This window comes from Malurus melanocephalus, unplaced genomic scaffold (genome assembly GCF_030028575.1).
Source record: "Malurus melanocephalus ecotype Western Australia unplaced genomic scaffold, MMel_1.1 scaffold_35, whole genome shotgun sequence".
In the NCBI taxonomy this organism is placed as follows: Eukaryota; Metazoa; Chordata; class Aves; order Passeriformes; family Maluridae; genus Malurus; species Malurus melanocephalus.
The window spans coordinates 1,290,330-1,311,975 of NW_026623267.1; the positions used below are offsets into that span (position 1 = coordinate 1,290,330).

General features: G+C 34.6%; 1 protein-coding gene across 1 annotated transcript in view; it reads left to right on the top strand.

Moving 5' to 3' along the window:
- ASCC3 (activating signal cointegrator 1 complex subunit 3) overlaps window positions 1-21,646 on the top strand; it is a 232,247-nt gene that overhangs the window by 181,497 nt on the left and 29,104 nt on the right. Inside the window, exons 33-35 of the mRNA XM_057364088.1 lie at window positions 1,130-1,255; window positions 10,374-10,485; window positions 10,757-10,891. Of these exons, the coding sequence (XP_057220071.1) occupies window positions 1,130-1,255; window positions 10,374-10,485; window positions 10,757-10,891 (373 nt within the window). The remainder of the gene's footprint in view (window positions 1-1,129; window positions 1,256-10,373; window positions 10,486-10,756; window positions 10,892-21,646) is intronic.

Genomic DNA, 21,646 nt, shown 5'->3' on the forward strand with positions numbered 1-21,646 from the left:
TACCAAAGAGCAGATTTATCAGCTTTGTGTAGTGTTTCCTATTGGTAAAAGAAAACTTTTTTTTTAATTAACAGTTTTTCTGAAAGCCATTGTTTACATATTTGTTGTAAGACTTGAGTACTCAACTCATAACATTCCTTGTGCTTTCCCTGATCATGGGCCTGAAATAGTACATTAGGAACAAGAGAAATGCCAGAATTCTGTTACTGTGGAATAACTATTGAATCATCTGTCCAGTTTCTGTTGGACAATCTGTGTAGAATGTCTGCAGTTTTGACCCTTAGAAGAGTACAGACATCAGTACAGAGCAGTAAAACAGCTACTCATGCCAAATTATTCTTTACTTTTAGCAACAGGAAAAGAACATTGGGAGGAGAAAAGGGATATAATTCAAGAAAAAATATCCTGAACCTTATGGATATTTGCTATTCTCTGATTGAACTCTAGCCAGGCATGATCTCATTAGATACCCTAATGGAGGTCTTTGTTCTGTTTGATGACTGAGTATTTTACTTTATAAGAATCATTTTAAACTGCTTTTATTATTCTGTTTCTGAGTTTAGATCTTCTGGGTAAAAGTAGCTGCTTTTCTTTTTTCTTTTTTCTTTTTTCTTTTTTCTTTTTTTTTTCTTTTTTTTCTTTTTTCCTGTTTTTTTTTACCTTGGATGAAGATGAGGCGAAATCTGGGGGAAGTAGTTTTGATGTAATTTTAATAGCCCTGAAGTATTTGTCAAGTATTAGCTGAGCTATTGCCACTGTTTCATTTCCTGTTTGTCTTTCCATATGATTCTCTATTGGATTAAATCAGCATGATCATATGGTCAACATACAATATTCAGAAGTTACCACTGAGTAGCTCCAKCTGAATATGTTCCATGAATGACTTAAACTTGTGCATTCTTGGTCCAATCAAAAAGTAATTTTAACTTCATTCCACTCTCATGTAAAGAAGGTGACTGACCTTGCAATTACATTGCCCCTTCTTCCCCTCTTCTCTTTTACCGGAAGATAAATATATAATATTTTCTCATTAAAASTAATAAACCTTTTAATGGACAAGTCTACAAAATATATTACCTGTCTTTGTGATTGTAACATCAACTAAATCCTTTTGTTTCCTGTTCTTCAGCTTGTTAGAGGTGCTGGCTGACCACTTGAATGCTGAAATTGCTGCTGGAACTATTACATCCAAGCAGGATGCAATGGATTATATCACCTGGACTTACTTCTTCCGTCGACTTATAATGAACCCAACGTGAGTATAGAATAAAAATGCAGTTTAATCTCAAGGTAACTTGAGGTTAGGGTTGATTCAAAGGTGATCTGTCTGCTGTTGGGGCCTAGAATACTTAGCAGTTTMCAGTGTAGGGGCATTACTGACCCACATGTGGATTAAAACTTGTGTGCACAGTTTTCATTTTTTTTTCTCTAAATATAAATGTATTTTTTGGCAGATAACTTTACAACTTAGTTACAACAATAAAATAGCCTCATTGAGATGACTACATCAGCATCCCTAAAATAAAATTCCAGATTATCACATTCCTTCAGATATTGTATTTATAATGCGATGCTTTTTTTTTAGCTACCACATCAATATGTTCTGCCCAGTTTTCTTTAGAAAAATTATTAAAACTTGGACTTTCCTAATAAACCATAGAATAACTATCAGCTGTTTCTCTGTGATAAAGTTTGCTTTCATTAGGGTATCCTGGTGAAACCATGTGTGCAATATTTTCAGTGATTGCTATCATCCTGCCTAGCTCCAGCTGGTGCACAGATCATTCTGAGCTGTTCCACCAATGCAGCCTGCCTTTGCCACTGCACTGTTTTGGGTCARTGGTGTCTTACCTGTCATGTGATCATTCACCCACTAAAATAATGTGAAAATAAATAATTAGCCATTTAGATCACTAAGTATTTATTGATGCACTCCAATGTATTTCTGAAATCATGTTAATGTCCTTAGTATTTGGCCAGAATTTCTGCTGGGTACTTTTTGGGCAAGTGCTGCTGAGATCCTGCAGGTGATAAAATCATTTCCTTTAATTTTTTTTAAGTCTTTATTAGTTTTTAATTAATAGGACTGCATCTAGTCCTGTGCTGAGAATCTCCCACAAAACAAACAAAATTTCCATCTAATCTTGATAAATAAAAAAATGAGGAGCATTAGAACTGTAAACTAAAGAAAGCATATTCAATTTTTTCACTTCATGGCTAACAGTGCATACATTTATGTGGAGGGTATTTCTCCCCTGAGAGTGACAAACAGATTCTGATCTTGTATATGCTAGATGTTATACTTTTTTAGTATAAAGAATAAGTACTGTTACTTTAAAATGTCTTGCTCTTGAACTGCTTTGGTAAAGTGCTTTAGTTGATTTGTTTTTGGCAAACTTTGATCATGTGGTATCTGTGGTAGGTATATTTTTAAGACACAACATAYAGGCCAAAGGTAAGCATAGAATATAGAAATATCATTGTTTGATTTAATAGGCAAACTCTTCCCAATATAAAAGAAGATTTCCACTTGAGTATGAGGTTGGCATGTTGGCTGATGGTCATTTTTTGTCTGCACTTTATTGTCATGGAAAGCGAAATCTGGAGTTACCACAATTTCAAATGCAAAGCAAAAGTTCTGCTGTTCTGAGACGATTGTGGGAAAAAGAAAAAAAAAAAAAAGCATTTCATAAAGAGATGTAGAGTCTTTGTAGTGAGAAGCAGGATGAACAGATCTTGACTAACCATAATGGCAGGATAGGAATGAACATTGACATTTCTAATGAAATTGGAGTCTTGCATTGGAACGCCACACGTGCAGATTAGAGCTGTTGACAAGTTGAACTCTTTATCCACGCAGGTACTCAGCATTCCTCCTGTATTTAGTCATGCAGGGAGAAAAATTAAGGCATTATTCTGTCAAAGAGGTCATTTCTAGATGCTAAGCACAAATGTAATGAATGTGCATGGATTCCATTCTTCGACATGACAGCAGTATTAAATTTCATGCAAAGTTACTAAACTAACTTAGTAGTTTTCTTGGACGTAGTATCTGTGATATTTTCAGACCTCCTGAAAGCCAAGCAAGCAATTCCAGCATGGTCAGTGTTTGAATGAGATACATCCAAAGAAAACTGAAGAGTTTTACAAAYAGAAGTCAGTGATTGTTGAGATAACTTTCAATAAGTTGCATTATGGTGATGGAGATTAGTACTCCATAAAACAGCATAGGAAATGATTGATATTACCAAACAAAAGCTATCTGTGGCCTTACTAATCCAAATATTTTAGTTTAATTATTTTTTCAAAAGAGTAGGAGCACAATTGCGGATTTTTTGTTTAGATGGTTATGCAATACCCATTCCTTGTCACTTGAGAGAAGTGTTCTTTATCATGTCCTGCCCCAAAGCAATTTTGTTGACTTTCTCTCTGCCACGAAACAAGAACTATTTTCCACACAGCAGGTGATTTTACCTTAGTGGTGAATAAGTCATTCCCATATGAATGATTAGTAAACTGTCTTGGGATTCATTGGCATARAAGTCATTGCATGTGGTGCTGTAAATCCCCAAAATAATGGGCTTAGATAATATGCAGAAGATTTATATTCTTGTTTATTGCCAGTTTGAGCTACTTCTATATTAAAACTGCATAAACAAATGTAGGATCATCCTATTCCAATCCAGTATCATAAATGCCTTACTGAATGCCTACGGATTGTACTGTTGAACTAATGGTAATCTACCTTTGTTGTGAGATAGAGATCCAAGTATATTTTTTTTCTGAGTATCCAGGTTTCTTTTAAGCATGAAGTCATCATGGAAGTTTTCCCGGCAAACCTGAGATAATTTGTTGAACTTGTAAATATTATTGTTTTAATGGTGTTGAAAATCTTTGTGTTTTAAAATTTTTTTTTTTTCATCAAACCATTTTAATTTTCTTGTTTGATGAACCCCTGCATCTCGAAATCAGTTGGAATAGGTTTTGACTGTCTAGGTAAGAGGAGTAATTGAGCTGTTGATTTAGGAAAATGGAGCAGCTGAGTGCTAGTTCTGTTCAGAGGAATGAAACCAGTCACCTTCATCCTGCTCAGGAGATGACACGTGAGTGACAGGGGAGGTCCAAATGAAATATTTATCAAACTCTTTCTGTCTCCATATCTGGAGTTTCTTGCCTGTTCTTCCCTTCCCTCAAAACAGTTTTTCCTAAATGCAGAGCTTTTTGAATTTGCATGTTAAGTCACAGTTTCTGTACTGCTTCAATCAAGTAGTACACTGTGTTCTCCTTTCCACATAGAATTGGAGTCACAGTGTTCTTTACTTAGTCAAGGTCATACAAGACAGATCAGCAAAGTGCACTGTTTTTTTCAAGGGCTACTTTGACAAGCTCATCTAACTCCATTCTTTGGCTGAAATGACTTGGTTGTTTCATTCTTTTACCCTTATAAAAATTATAATTGCAACTTTCTACAAAAGAGAAATGGCTACGGGAAACATTTTCTGTAAATCAGGTTATGATGTTTTCCAGATACATGTGCAGTGAAAGAGAAATAGAAATTTGCAACATATGTAGAGTTAAGCAGAATCAGCTTTTGTTTGGAAAGTTAATTTTTAGATATCCTGAGAGCACGCATCACATGACTATTAAAATGTGTGTGGCTATTTAYGTATTTCTATATGAGAGTGCATCTGTGGACATGTGCACACTTCCACAGTCATTTTTTCTGTGTAAATTCCTTGTGAAAACCTGGAAAAAGATATTTTATTATTTCATTCTGAGAATTAAGGGATTTTTTTTCACTTGATCTCAATTTTACAAAGTTTCTTTGCAGTGAATGAGTAATACAGCATAAATTATAATCTCAGACTGATGCCTTTATTATCATACACTTACATTTTCCTTTAATTTCATTTTCTYATTATGATTAGCTGAGCAYGYRAATAAAACATCTGAATACAAATTATGGTTMTATACTGATCCAATATAGTTTTTGCTATTATGATAACAGCTAATATCATGGTAGAAGTCAGTCAGAATGCAGTACCTGTGTACTTCAGTGACAAAATCTCTGTTATTCAGAATTTTAGGGTTGATTTAGAATTGTTTCAGAAGGGGGATTACTGAAGAAAGTTAAATTAGCTAAGATGAAGAGCTAAAATGGAAAAGTCTCACAGCGGCTAAACTAACAGAAGCTGCAAGGTGCAGATATATCTCACTGAAGTGATTACTAATATCCATATTTTGGGTTGGTAAACAGATATTTYACAAAGGACTTTGCAAAAGGATTTTTCCTTTTACAATGACATTTACAGCTATATGCATGTATGGATACATGTGCATGTATATATTTAATAAATGGCAGCTATAGGCATTATTATTAATTTCATAACAAGGGTTTGTTCTTTGGAGTTATTTGGATCACAGCGATTTAAAAAGTACAGGAATGGAGCTCACAGTATAGTTTTACCAAATATCCAGACAAATTAAGATTYGCTGAGTCTGTCAGAACAGGGAAGCCCCAGACTGCTGAGTATTTGCRCCTCCTCCTGCTTCCCAGTCTGCTGCAATCTTAGGTGAGAATACAAAGCTGAAGATCCCTCACTCCCCATTCAGAGAGCAAATTCACATAATTGTCTTCCTACTCTTGGGTATGATTTACCTGTACAAATTATCTGTTAGAATATATGATAGGAAAAAGAAGTGTCTGATCAATATGTTAGCAAATTTACATGTGCTTGTTACCTCTCATTTCTCATGAATGCATCTTGGAAGATAAACTGTCTTGCAAATGTTTGATTAGAAGCACACATGAGAGTGTAAATTCCTTGCTGATGTCAGAGTAATTGGACTTGGTTTTGTTCTTAAATGACCACAATGTACACTGTACTAAAAGCTGATTAAAAATAGCAATGTATCTGTTCCTTCTACCTGGCATGCACAAATATATGGATGCAAGATGATAGAAGTAATATCCAGGATGACATTCTGTCTGCATTTGTGCACTCTGTGATGCATTTTTGCAAGCCAGTCACGGACTCCASAGTCAGTCAGTAATGCCTTAACAGCAGAAGTGAGTTGGTACATTGGGTCATATCTCTCAGGCTATAAAGGTTCATCAGTTGTGCCGTATACTCTGTACCATTTCCATGGTGCTGTTTGAAGATGGCAGCTGCAGAAGGCCACAAGCTGATGAAAGTAAATATAAATGATGACTGCAGTAAAGGGACCTGGRAAAAATTACTATCTGTGCTCCCCCACACTTGTTCATAACAAAATTCTGCTTTCAGAACCATAAAATCTCAGAAAGCACACTTTCTTGCTATCAAGTGAATGCTGTGGATTCACCTTTTTGTGCATTTGTTTCCAAAGACCTACTGACTGGCAAGTTTTTTCTTYAATATTTTTGGCTGACTCTTGTCACCGATTTTCATTATGTGTGTCACTATTACCACCGTATAATCTGAGCATAAAAAACATGGAGCTGTAACAAATGACTCCACAGCATTGACAGTTATAGCTGGACCATTTCAAGGCTGATGAAAAAATTCCCAGAGAGATCTCAGGTCAGGTTTACATAAGCTAAACAGGAAATGATTGCCACCATTCACATTAAATCCTAAATGTTTTGTGTAACTTCATCTACATTTTATGTTCCTGCACGTCTCTGTGTCTCTCTCAGCTGATGAAATTCCACACTTCTTTAGATTAGAGAAATAAGTTCATGTTTCACAGTKTGTTGTTCTTGCTAAGCTCTACAAGGTTTTGGGATTTAAAATATGCTATTTAATAGACAATAAAAAGTTCCTTCAGTTTTTGATTGTTTAAATTTTACATACTTTGTAAATTTTTATGATACCTAGGGGTTTGTTACTGCTTTTTCCCTGTGGACTACTAATGGAAGTTAGCCTGTCTAGCCCATGTGCTAGATGCTGTTAGGATAAAACTGCCTTTGACTTTCACACCTCTCAGGGGACGAGTAATTGTTGTGTTCAAACAGCCTGTAATTGTGATCCCGCTGGCTTTCTCAGTACGCTTCTGGCTATTAGAATCATTAAACAACTCAGCACCTGTTAACAGCATTGTAAATATTCAACCCTGCTTGTGTGCAGGTTGAGTCCAATATAGGAGAAGGCTTACAGAGCCCAGCCTCATAAATTAGAGCTTCTGACAAGTCAATTATTGTGAAACTGGGCTTCACTGTGAAATAAATGAAATGGTGTGCTGATAAAAAGGTAGGCTGTCTGTTTATAGCAAAGGGGAAATAATGACTAGATGATTCAATGCAGTGAGCATGAAACTGCATTGTTTTTATTCTTTATCTGTAATTAAATAGTTAGGCAATATCACTTCATAGAGGAGCTCACRTATTATGCAGTTTTTATACTTGGGACATACCAGCATGCAGAATTCAGCTTGCATTTATTCCTGAACATTGAAATCTAAAGTCATGATACCTCTGTTTTCACTAATGATTTTAACACAGTCTTTCAAGATGAATGGCTTTGATTTTTATTAGGGGAAAATGTGCTGAATGACCAAGAAGCTCCTGTGGGTGTGCTCAAAATTATATCTGCCTCATTACAGATAGTAGTTAAAACATACTGGTACCACTTCACTCAAGATTACAAACCATTTAAGATTTTTTTTTGCATTGTTTTGTTTCCACTAGGCAGCTACATATTTACTTCTTTGACAAAAAAATTACCTAAAAGCAGCACGTCTAAAATTCACAAAAATTTTTATAAGTTATTATAAACTCCTTTATTATTATAACTTCAGTGTGAAATACTGCAAATTAGGCAGAGCACAAAATAAAACCTGTTTGAATTAGTGTATTAAATAATAGTCTCAGGAAAGAATTTCRGTGTATTGTCCATGTTCCATTTTTCATTTTATCAGTATTCATCATCAATGTTATGGTACTGCAAATAAAGGTGCTGAAATTATATGGKGTAAGTCTGAATACTGAGACAACAAAGTGCCTTAATTATAAGCATTTMAGAAATGTTCTATTCAATTTAGAGAGAAACAATAATGAATCATTAGTGGTTTAGGAGTATAAAATACAGGTTTTTTTCACCTTCTTAAACAATTTATTTAGCTAATTTGCTCAATTATTTTCAGAATGTAAACAAAATTTTACAAAGTAATTTCTGCTAATAACCACAAAATAAATATGATCAGTGRTGTAAGGCAGATAAAGGGATAGACAGAAATTTTGACCATCTTTTTGTCACTATATTAAGTAAATTTAAAAGGATTAGGTTGCATCAAAAACACTGTTACTTTTCAACAAATGAGTTTTCTTTGTATGAGACTGATAATATATGGCTGTCTACCATATAAAACATTTTAGTCAATACAAATATTTCTGTTAGTTTGGTTTGGTTTTGGACAATAGCTGTGTTGTAAGTATTTTAGATAATCTCAGCATGAACCCATATAAAATGTAACAGAGTTTAATACTCCACTGCCATGTATCTGTCCTTTGTTGTTGTCTCATGTAGCTGATTGCTATCAGAACACATTTTTTTAAATCTTTTTCCTATGGTACTACTGGTTTATTCCCACTTTACCMAATTATAAATGAACATTCAAAGCTTCAGAGAATTAATCCCATAATTTGAGATTAATAGYCAGAGGAAAAAATCTGGAAATTACAATACTGCTATTTTGCATTCAGGCTTTTTTTCTGTTATGTTTCTGCTATTTAAAGAGATGTATGGTAAAAACTTTGTTTAAGTAAATAATAATGAATATCAGATKCTTTAAACTAAGCAGTTCTGTAAGGATGCTTTTAGCACATAAAAATGTAATGCCACCTTTTGAAATTTGCAAACAACAGCATTACAGTTAATGATACAGAGTTTAACTCAAAGAATGGGATTCAGCTGCCCAAATATAGCAACTGAACTGGTTGTCTAAAGTTCTTTCTTTTTTTATCAGTGATTATGTTTCACTTCATCTTAAAGCAGATATTTTAAATACTTCAGATGARTAGTATTCTGCAAATGCACATTTCTTTCTGGTGGTAGTGAAGGGATTTAAAAAATTAACTCAGGTGCAGCTGTAATTTTGTAAAATTGGCTAAAATGAATCTCAGCACACTGTTTTGCAGCCTGTTTTCCGGCACAAAATAGTATTGAAAGAACCTATTCTCAATTACAGTGGGGTTATTTCAAGTGGGCATGCTGAGTACATTGTAACAGTAGGAAATTTTAGTAAAGCAGCCTGGTAGAAAAAAGGAGCATCTTTCATCACTGCACCGATCTCAGTAGTCCATTTCTGCCATGAGATTTGACAGAATTAAATGAGCAAGGACTACCTGTTTTGTTCTGTTTTTAAAAACTTCAGTAAATCATGAGATTTTATGTTTGTTTTAAGTCTGCTTTGAAATTGCATGATTTAATTGCTCTGCTTAAATTCATAATTTTAAAACTTTCTAAGCATGCTCAGTTTTTCTTCATTGCTCACTGAACTTAATTGTTACTTTCTGACCTGATACCTTTGCTGAATTTAGGGACCCAGGTTCCCACTGAATTTTTATCTGGAGTAAAAGTTCTCAATGAAATTRTGTTGGTTTGTATGAGTAAAATCTTACAATACACCTCAAATTCTACACTTAAGGAGCGTGAACTTCAGTCACTGTGTCTTTTTATATGGTAACAAAAAGTATATTTTGGCACACTTTATAAACATCTTCCCTTCATACGGAGAACAAGAGCCATTGTGACTATATAGTTTAGCTAAACATTTTATCTGACAGCAAACATTTGAAGTAATCACCTTAACAAATACCCTATTCCTTTTTTTAGCAATTCTAACTTTGTCACAGGAATATAACAGCAAACACCAACATTTGGATTGGTGTAAGTTTACTTTTTCAAGAGATGTCACTTTATGCCTAGTTTTTRCTTTCAGAGTTGCAAGATGTAAGAAGAGTTGCTCTCCTGGGTGGGTTTTCTTTCTTAATTTTGCAATTAAAATGCTGTTACTTGTGTCAGCACTGCTTGTTCACTTTCATGCTTATCAGAAAATTGTACTTATGAAATCAGGAAAATTTTCCCACGAAGGGGCAAAATAGAGCCAGTCCAGTTCTGTTTGTATCAACCTTTCTATAAATCGATGGAGAAATTGCTRTCTTTCCATATGTAAATGATTGTCCTATGTTGGTTACTCCCACAAACCATTTAAGAATCATGGATTTCTTGTTAGTCTTTATAAAGGGCTGTGTTAAATTGTTTAATGCGGATATTTGCTGTTCCATGTGTATATTTTAGAAGACTTGAAAGTTTTTCTAGAAGGCATTGTTGTTAAAAATYTTCAGAYTGTAAAAAATATTCATRTAATGCTTTTGCTTTCATTTTATCTAGTTACTATAACTTGGATGATGTGAGCCATGACACTATGAATAAGTAYCTCTCAAACCTTGTTGAGAAATCCCTCTTTGATTTGGCAGTCTCCTACTGTATTGAAGTTGGGGAGGTAAGACTAATCCATGCTTTACAAGTTTTAGTAGGATATATGCTCCTAGAAGCTGGGAACAGCAAGATACATACTCCTTGATGTGAAATGTTAGTTTGTCTGTGGAGCTCTTTGTAAAACTTACACCAAAAACTGTTGCAGCTAAATTATGATGCTAAATTATTTTCGGTGTTCTCTCTTAAAAGTAGTCCGAACATATTTCACAGCTTTGTAGGAACACATGATACTGAACCACTTGGGAATTCTGTGTATTTGGTTCTTCTTCTGACAGGATAATCGGAGCATTGAACCCCTGACCTACGGCCGGATCGCCTCCTATTACTATTTGAAGCATCCAACTATTGGGATGTTCAAGGATGGATTGAAACCTGAAAGCAACATTGAAGAATTGCTCTTAATTCTGACAGTAAGTGCTGATATTTTCTTAAAAATACGTGGTTTTTACTCTTAAAAGCACAAGTATATGAAAACACACCTCAAAAAAAAAGAAAATCCTTCCTTCCATGATCTATAATTTAATTTTTTGTTTTGAGAAATATGCATTAATCATTTTTGATGTTTCAAGTGTTCCATCTAATCAGGATATTAAAATTGCTTTATCTACCTCTTTCCCTATTTACATCTCTTCACAATGTTCAGGATCTATGCAAATCTGGTATTTGTCTTTTCTAAATTGCGTGTAATAGTAAAATGCCAGAAAAATGACTGCATATACTAAATCTGTAGCAGGGCCACCACTTTGTCCTGGGACCATCTGGAAGATACAGCAGCTTTAAGAAGTAAGGGAAGCATATGGAAAACACCTCTTTCCTCAAATGTCTGCTTTTCCTTCTCCCAATCCTTGAGGTCATAACCTGCAATAACAGCATTTCCCACAGTGAATCCAGAGACTGTTTAGKAGAGAATGCAAGGCCAAAGACACTGTATATGATGCATTGTGTTAGTCTTACATTCTCACCATAAAAGAATCGGGGTTTTCTTCATTTTCCTTTCAAATACTTAAGTAGTTATAACTACAGATTTTTCTTCTTGAAGTGTTGTAACTCTACTTGTACAAACATATTTCAAAACAAGAAGTGCCTGAATATTATCCAGGACAACTTATGTCTGCCCCCATAAAMTTATAGTCTCTATTACGTTATATGCATGATACAAGTAGCTGAAATTCAGAAATATTTTGATTACTAAGCATTAGCTTCAAAATTTAGAGTCCCATCTTACAGTATTTGTCTCTTACTTCTATATTCATTTTTGTTTTGGTATACTGCTAAAACTTCTCTGAGGAGAAATACAAGAAAAGTTGAAATAGTACTATTCAACAGTTTGCAGCTTGACAAAACCTGATCAGCATTTTATGACTCTAGGAAAACCACTTTTCTAGTATAGAGACTTTTCTTCCTGATAAATTTAAAGCGCCTGCTGCAGACATTCAGAGTGCTACAGCTCAGAAATAAAGGCCACAGTAATCTTTTATAATGGAAACKGTTAGACAGCCTAAATAGGGGAATTGCTATCACTGACCCTGCAGTATCTCTTGTTCTGCTGTCAGAAAACATTACAATTATAGAAAATGAAATTCTGTGTATTCAGCTGAATTCGAAATGGTAATCATCCACAATACCTAGATATGCTTTATTTAAAATAACTGAAATTTTAAGATGAAATACCCACATGTGAACGGAAGTTAAATCCTACAGTTTTGAGTATTCAAGAACAGAGCTTTACTCCAGCTGCTGTCTTTTTAAAATCTCTTCTCTAGTGAAAATTTTCTGCGCCCAGAAATCTCAGGAATTTTTTTTTTTCAGACAAATTTAGGTGAATAAAGTTTTGAGAATATTAGCAGAGGTGGTATTTCATAACACTGCCTTAGCTGATGAGAAGGATGTGGAAGAGGAGTGATGGAAGAAGAACCCTGCCTGTCTTAAGTCCGGGCTTCTCATTTRTTTGAACTGTGTGCATTCATGAAACACAAAACTAATTAGCAAATATTTATGTTGTAGATAAAACTTAGGACCCTAATGTTCAGCAGAGATGGTAAAACTTTGGATTCATTAATCTTGCTTTAATTATTTCTACTTTTTTTCCTGAAAATACAATTTTGTAAGTTATCCATTTACAATCTTAAGAGGAGTGAGACTAAAAATAAAATTGCTTAGGGGTCAAAACATGCCACGTGTATCAATTTAAAAGATGAAAAGKATGTATGAGTGTTGGATGCCATTAGAGCTGACAGTTCTTGTTTACTTTTTATGTGGATGTTGATTTTTTGTAATTACTAGTGGAACTACTATTCTGTCTKGTTGGAGGTGTAAATTGAAAGGGTTTTTTTCAGTCWRATRTAGTGTTGAAAAGAAGTGCCATTTCAACAGTTATTGCCAAGGATTTTTTTTCCCCCTAAACACTGCGCATTAATGAGTTTTATAATTACAGCAGTTGCTTCACACCTCTATTGTTAACCAATGACATTACATCTGCCTCACTCCTCTGTTGCCCTCCTCCTTCTTATTGAAGCATTTAGCAGTTTTGGCAATAGGGAATTACATGGCATGGGGTAAGTAGTCTAATTAGGYATAAGTGAAAATCCTGAGGGAAAAGGATGTTTAAAAAGTAATTTGAAGAATCTCTTAATGATGCTGGAACTGAAAGCTGTAGCTATAGTACAWAAAGGCCTGTTGCCATTACAAAAATAATTATAATTGTGAATATTCTGCTGATCACTCAGTTTTAAAATTTTGAATTTTGGACTATGTTTTTTAAGAATAACCATCAAGTTTTACATAAGCTTGAAAACCTTTAGACATTTACAAATTTCTGATGTGTATAAGGAAGACAAACATGAGCAATTTTAAGAAAGTATATCCTGATTTTGAAATTTTTGAAATGGGACATATATCAAATATATACATAACTTGAAAAGAAGCARTAGTTTGTTTAAAACAACAGCAGGACTTAGAATTTTATTAAGGGGTTTAAATATGAGTTTGATTATGGGATTTTGGTTTTGAGATTGATATTTTTCCATGCTGATGGAAGTGTTCAAAATTCAGGATTGTTTATCAATGAATTATCAAGGAATCTTTGCAACTCATGTGAAAAACTAGTTGTGAGTCACCCTGTTTCCACTGTTGATGGATCTCTCTGTAGTCTACCAATCGCCGTTTCCACTTTGTCAAGACCATTCCTAGTCTTGTCCAGTGTCTGTTCTTTTCTCTGTTTTTATTTTATCTTTKCATTTTGGTCATCTGCCAACATTTTACAAGATCAAATGAATTTTTTTTCCCAGTCTTGTGTGGGGGTTGAAGTATTCATAATATGAACAGGAGCATGGCTCATGGGAGCAGCCCTGCAGTCATGTTGGAAATGTGCAATACTAAGTGATTCAAATAGGTGGGTTACAATCCCCTCATGGTTTCCCTGCTCCTCTCAGTAAATCTGAGATATTTGAGCTGTCTTGGGTTTGCAGTTAGCAGGTGGAACTTCAGATTTGGTTATTTTTGTCACTGGCTTGTGCTAGTGGACTGGTATTTTTTTTTTAAAGAGAAAATGTTTGATGCTTTTCTGTAGAGCTTTTTTTAAAACTTTCCTAACTGTGCTCAGACAGTAGTAATCCAAATGAGCTTAATCACTGTTGAGTTATGGTGCTTCTTGCATTAAGTATTATTGATGAGAAAGTGTTCATGAATTATTACTGAMAGGCTGGATTTCCCTGAGGTATCTTAGATTCTGATAGTGAGGTGCAGAGATTAAAAAAAGAGGTTCAGGTAAAAAACAATGATAGATACCTTAGGGTAATTCTTGTCCTTTTCTTCACAAATGTTTTTAAAATCAAATAGTAATTTGTTGCTCTTTGAGGAAAGAAAGTCTGTCTTTCTGATTGATCAGGGCTGTGATAGCTGGATCCACTGATTGTTGGTGATTTGTCACTACACTTATCTTGTTATCTGGTTAATATTCCTATTTACAGAGCAAACAATTTGTCATACCTGTCCATACCAGACAGAGAAGGGGATAACATTATTACCATCTTTCATCACTTGTTTTATCTGCATGTTGTCCCTGATTTGTTTTTTTTTTTTGTTTTTTTTTTAAATTCTGCCTACAAAAGAGAACTGGTTGGTTTTCATGTGCCTATTGCTCTTTTTCATGTAAACTGTTTATAAGAGAGAGGGTTTTYTCATTAGAAAAGGGTGCTTAGAGAGAGAACAACATGTTATTTTTGCTACAGTGGGGCATATGTGTCTGTCTTTCTGTGATATAAACATGGATAAAGAAGTTTGTTATCCACCTGCCTCTTACTTGTATTTCTTTCGGAAAATTGATATGGTTACACTGGCTTGTATGAGACTAAGTGATTTGGAACTCAGCAGAAAATCTGTCATTGCTGGAGTCACAGATTTGGACAGATAAGGAGGAAGTTCATGAAACAGTGTCCATCTAAGATATACAAATAACAAAAGAGTAGAATTATTAATGCCTTATCTGTCTTTCATTACTTGGTAGTTATTTGTAYGAGAATCTAGATAACTCAATTAACCTGTAGCTTTATTTTCTCTTGATTGTTGGCAGTTCCTGTTCTAACCATGGAAATATGTGATTCTTCGTGAATATTTACAGTCTCTGTCTAAAATAATTTGATTTCTGTATCAGGATTCTGTTGCTGGTTTGGTCTCCCATGACAGAGCCACAAAKGTTTTTGACTCAGTGATAAACCTTTTCAAGAGGTCTCCAGTTAAACACCAGGAAAGGAGGAATTAAYGCATTACAAAAATACTGTCAAAAARAAGAATCTAATGTGATCTGKTTTGTGTCATATTTTCCCTGCAAGMCATGACATAAACACTGCATTAGGATTTTTTTAAGGTATTACAAAAAACTGGGCTTCTGTTCTTTAGTCATTTCAGCAAAAAATCAGATTACTCTTCCTAAGTCAGTCAGTGTTTACACTTAGTGTAAAATTACATTTGTGTTTAATTTAGAAGAAAATAAAGGTGCTGTATGATTTCCTTCAAGGCACAAAAGCACAACAAAACTATATTCATGAAGTTATCCTTTTTGAATATGGCATTTCAGCGTCAAGAATTGAAATACTTTATAATGTAAAATTTCTACCAGATGGAAAGCAAGTACATTACATGCTACCTTTAAAGAACTTCCATGTTTGATTTCACACCTATTGTAATCTCTCAGCAATAAAAACATGACTGCTGTGATGTCAGCTATTAATCATATTATAGTAACAGAAAAAATATTTTTGTATATTTTTAACAGAAGAAAACCATTACTTCTTRCCATWAMATCTYTTYTTTACRATAAAYCTGTACCAAGGRCTGTTCAATGCATAAATTTCATTCWAAACACAGGCATTTCCAGGATAATTTATTAATTTTTTTACAGTCCATACTGTCCAGATTTTAATATGTTAAAACATTTGTCCTTCAGTTCCCTCTTGCATCATCTAGATGGTATCACATTGTGTTTAATAGTTTAAATTTGAAAATGATGTTGGGRTTCATGAAAATAAAACAAAATGCTACAGTGAATTTCAATAACACCCASTTTTCATCATCTATATCCAGTATATTCAAAAATATCTTGTACTTAGCAGAAAAAGTACTTGTATGGATACTCACAYATTTAATTAGTCTTGATTTTTCTCTAGTCCCGGTAGATGGAGCAGTTTTTAATGTTGCTATAGTACTTGAATTTAGTAATTTTTTTTCTAACATCATGACACAACTGTTTCCTTTTCCATTTCTTTTTCCAAATGATTGTTTGAGTTTTAATTTGAAAGCAAAATATGTTGGCTGCCTTTCCAGGAAAGCACAGTCCATTGGTAAATCAAGGTAACAATGCCCACCACTGACAGCTAACTGAGCRTGGTATAAGTCTTCCATTTTTATGGCATCCATAAGAAAGAATTACAGTCAAAACCAGAAAATACAAAACCTTCCCATTTCCAGTATGCATGACTTTCTAACGTCTGATTAACAGGTCTCCTTTTTTTCCCATCCAATATTCTTATTTAATTTCTGTCATTATATGCCAATTTAAAAAAAAGAAAAAAAACAGAAACAAAACTACCTGAATCAATACTCATGAAAGTTAAGTTAAAACCTACTTCTTGTTGTAGCTAAAAGTTTCTGACATACATTTCCCATGACAAAGGCCATAAAACAAGAACTGTTCTCTTCAATATAATATATGGGGTTTAAGGTTTTTTTTGCTTGATTGCAGTGCAACATCCAAGGGAAAARCTTTTGAAAGTGTATACAGCTGCAGTAGTAGAAGGCAGTGGCCTCAGGCCATATCCCTGTTTCAAACACCTGCTTTAGTAACTGATTCTGTCAGAAAAATGAGGAAATAAATTCCTATACCAGGATGGAGTTATAGCAGTAAAACACTGATGYATACCAATAGGAAGCGTTTTGAGAGCCAGCTAGACAGAACTACTGTCCTGATCTGGTACTTACCATGGTGAACATTTTTGCCATCTGTGGCAAATCAGTGTTTGCCCATGTACATATGGCAGAAGCGAGTTCCATGATAGGACGCTTGGTTTATGACTGCTCAAAGCCACAGGCAATTCAGCCATGGACCATTTATTTGTTTGCCTGTTTATTTTAGCACAAACACCTTTTACTTACCACTAGGCAGTGGTGTTAGAATTGTAGCCACCATTATGCAAGATTTCAAGTGAAGGATAGTTGTGTACATGCAGCCACTACTTGGYAAAGTATTCATGCAGGAAATTAAATGGCTTTTTTCAGCAGTAATGTCACATGGCTGCATATTTTCAAAGATGCAGTATATTTGTTGAAATAATGTTTGTGTTCATTGAAGCAAAACTGAAGTTCTCAATAGCATCTTTATTATGGTAAAGCTGGATGTTTTATAATCTGCAATGCTGTTTTGATGAACAGCAGTGTGTTCTCATGTCCCAAATACTCCAGCAGGAAGTCTTACAAGCTCRGTTTGCCTTTAGCCACTCAGTTCAAGTTCTACCTGCTTTCTTCRTCCCAATTTGTAATTGAAGCAGGATAAGAAAAATTTTTAGGCCTTTTGCACTCTGCAGTTCTTTTGTCTTCACTGGCTTCTGGATGAAGCCTTTGCTTTTGATAGATTTATGCAGTTATACTCTAACAGTTAACAATCATATTGATTAAWTTCTTTGCACAGAATACAGTTCACTTAGTGACACCAACTGGGCTGTACAGAATGCTGTTTAAAGGCACAAAAATACTCTTCTCTGTCAGCATAGCAGAAATTGCATGTAAAACTGTTAAGAGGATGACATATTGTGGCTTGTTCTGTGATTGGAACAGAAACTTCAGGATAAGGATTGGTTTGGCTGAAATGATTACATCATACAACATTGATATCTAGCATATATTGTTTCTTTAGCATAGTTTAAAATAAAAAAAAGAACATAAGAGGATTACTGATCAGTCATTAATGAAGTATCTGACACTTGTATTTTCTTATTTACATTTAGATTCTTTCTTTGTGTCATTTTCCTCTTTTTTTTTTTCTTGATGGGGCCTGTCTAGCTTCAGAAATTGAATTTTATTTTAAATGTTGACGTTTTAAATGTTCTCTGTTGTATCAGAGATGAGCTTCTAAAAAATTGGCCTCTCCTAATATTTATAAGATATTTTATTTCAGTTACTTAGGTATGCTCCCTATAATGTTAGATGAAATTGCAGAGGTATTTTTCCTACCAAAAGATAYAAATTTTTCATAGTATTTGAAAAGAATTGTAAATATATTTGGAAATTTAGTTTACCATAGGAAGRTTGCTTTTAGAGAACAAACCATTGCAGTTTTTCTTCACCTCTGCAGCTTAATGAATGTAAGCCAGGCATCAGGCAAAGCATTGAAATYGATGTATGGGGAAATTATATCAAGTTATGCCCTTTTATATGTACCTTTTTGGGGGTAATACTCAAATCCAGCTTTTCTTAATTGATAGTAGGCCACTGTCCTCTTTCCATGGGAGAGTCAAATCAGACATCACCAACCGGATTGACCTGCCCACATTCCAACTTCCACTGCCTTTCCTTTCTGTTTTCCAGTGGAAAAGAGTAACAAGTCAGCAGAGATTACTCAAATACTTATTTTCAGAAAGGGAAAATATCTCCAGTCTATTCTTCCCACCTTATGGGATGAGAACATGGCTAAAATCCCTCTCACARCAGGCCTTTTGAATGTTTCTCCTGGCAGGATGAAGGCATGTCACCATGCTTGTTTACAAAATTTGTGCATGCATGTCTCTTGGCAAAATATTTTTAGGTACCACAGATGCATACAATATTAAGAAATTTTATCTTCAACATTTGAAATCGTTGAATGCACAAATATTTTGTAGGTTAAGGAGATGAATTTCAATTGRTTTATCATTTGCCTAAGGCAACAAACAAATGTAAACAACATGAGGTGTAGATAACAATTTATTTTTTCTTTTGTATATGATTGTCTTAATATTTACTATATGCAGCCATATAAGATGCTAATTTTTAATACTTCCTTAGCTATAAGAATGCATGTTTGCTTTCTCTTGATTCACACAGAACAGATGGATGCTTGACTGCCTGCTAATCCACAGCTGGAATGGTTTCAGCGGTTTCCACGTTGCTGGGTTAGAGTGGCTTTTCTAGTGGACTGAGAGGGCAGCAAGAGAGGGATATCATTATTCATCAGTATCCCAGTGGGATCGCTGCCAGCAGAGATTAATTTTTTCTGTTATGCTTGTAAAACAAGCTCAGGTGGAGTCTCTAATCCTCAGGGCACGGGTGGCAGATCAAGGAAGATGCTACAAAGCTAGTTAATTTTCAGATTCTAGGGGAAACAGAAGCTCTGTTAGATGTATAAATACATGATTGCAAATTTAAGTAGCTCAAATCCAAATGGGATCTTCCTAGACATCTGGTCCTGAAAAATCTCTGTTTTCTTTGTCTTTTAAAAGGAGTTCTGAAAACTTTATGCCAGAGGCAAATATCTGCAACTCTCATAATCACCAGTTATCATTTTTTTTTTTTTTTTTTTTTTTTTTTTTTTTTTTTAATACAGATCTTACAGTGTACTTTAAATGAATGCTGTTATTTACATGCAAGAAAGACATGGTAAATGTCTGTGTAGGAACACTGAGTTTACAGTTTTCTCACAAATTTGTTTGCAGTGACAATCACCAAGAAAAGTTATCACTTGCCATCAAAAAAGGGTTATATTTGCCTTAATAATGCATGGTACATCCTATTTTTGTAATGACATGTCCTGTTAAGTTCCAATGTGGTGCAAGGGCAATTTTGCCATGTTATTCTTCGTATCAGACCTGTCATCATTCATAACTGAAATGTTGATAGAATTCAAATCAAAAGCACCCCAAAATGCCCACAAGTTGTCTATTTATATAATAGACTTCAAGTATTTTTCCTTTACTGACTTTTTTGTTTCCTCAGTTATTACCCTTCTTTCTCACCCTTGTAATTACCATTGTCTTGATCTGTGTATTTCCTTGTAGCTCTTGAGTTGTTCAAAACATTGGGTCAGATTTTCAAGCAATTTTAATTCACATAGTTACATGAAATGAATGGAGATGTGCCAGTTTTTTATCAGCAGGGAGCTACCCTTATTTAAATTTACTTGCAACAGCTGTCATTTCCTCTTAGATTTGTGTTTTCCTATTATTACATTAAACTAATTTCTTTTAAAAGTGCTCAGAGTGAGACCAGTAGCTTTGGCTTGCTGAAAAGACATTGTGCATGTAGGCACCTTCCAAGTTCCCGTATATTTCTGCCAGTTTGTATTGTTCCTCTGTTATTCTGGGCTTGAGCCTCTCTTGAACAGAGGCTGYTACTCATTTCACCACATGATGACAGGTATTCACACCTGCAAACTTCTTATTTCCTTTTGTCTCCAGTCACATCAGAGTCTAGATCCGGAATTTAATCCAGTACAAAAWTGCAGCAGTGTGCATTTGTGGTTCCCCACTAGGGGACCTGCCACAGGTCAGCAGGTTTAAAATCTGGTTTTCAGCACACAGAGCTKTTACAGCTTGCCATTACCATATACAGTACGTACAGGCTCTGTTTCATGAAAAGAATTAGCAGGGCTCGCTCCTGTCTCCATGCAGAGCAGCGTTAACTTAATGCAGAGATCTGTTAACTTCTTCCCTGGGTCTGGGCTCTGCACTGAAAGATCYCAATGGAGGATCAAAGCCAAAGATGTGAAATGACTGATGGCTTTCCCAGGAAAAGCTGTGTGCCAGGATTTGCTATTACAGTTCTTATTGCTATCATCATCTCACTCAGTAGTCGGGCCAGCTGATTCAGCCAAGCTTGATTTCAAAATGCGGACAAACATCCAAATGGAGCTGGAGTTCTCATGACAATGAGACTTTTGAATGTATACTCAGAGAGATTTTTGTGTTAGCAGATTACTGAGTTCATGCACTGAAAAGTTTTTCTATAATAGTGCAATACAGTTAATTTCAGTGCAGCCAAAACCAGTCAGGTTTAAATCTTTTCTAAAATATGACTTGAGATTACAGGGAGAGTAAGCTGTGGGTCACTGCCCCATCTGGATTTTAAGATTAAAAAAATGGAGCCATGATAACACATTCAGAATGTGCAGGTTCAAAGCATTCTCATGAGAAGTAATCAGAAAAGTCAGGCATTTTGGAGAGGCAAAAACTCTAATATACCATTTACAGAAATAAAATGTAGTAATTCTCTCACATTATGAAAATTCAATTTATAAATGGAATTTATACCATTCCATTTATATTTATTTCCTGTGTTCAAGGTATCTTATTCTAGATGAATATTGTGTACTTAGTACCAGATGTTTGCTCTTATTTTTGTCCTAATGTAGTCTTCTTTCACATTTATTTTTTCATAAACTATGCAAGTCTTACAGGCTTACTTATAAGCAATCATTTAACTTAGCAATCTGAATGTAACTAAAGCCACATCTATGAAAGTTGCACAGGCTTCATACTATGAAAGTACCTATACATTCAGGGGAAATGTATTTTCACCACTGGTTTTATTAGGACTTGCCAAAAAAAGTAGCACTGAATTATGGCTGTGATCATAACCCTTATGAAATATGGATTGTGAGAGGTAGGACTTAAAATCGTGAATTCATTCCTTGTTGTAATGTT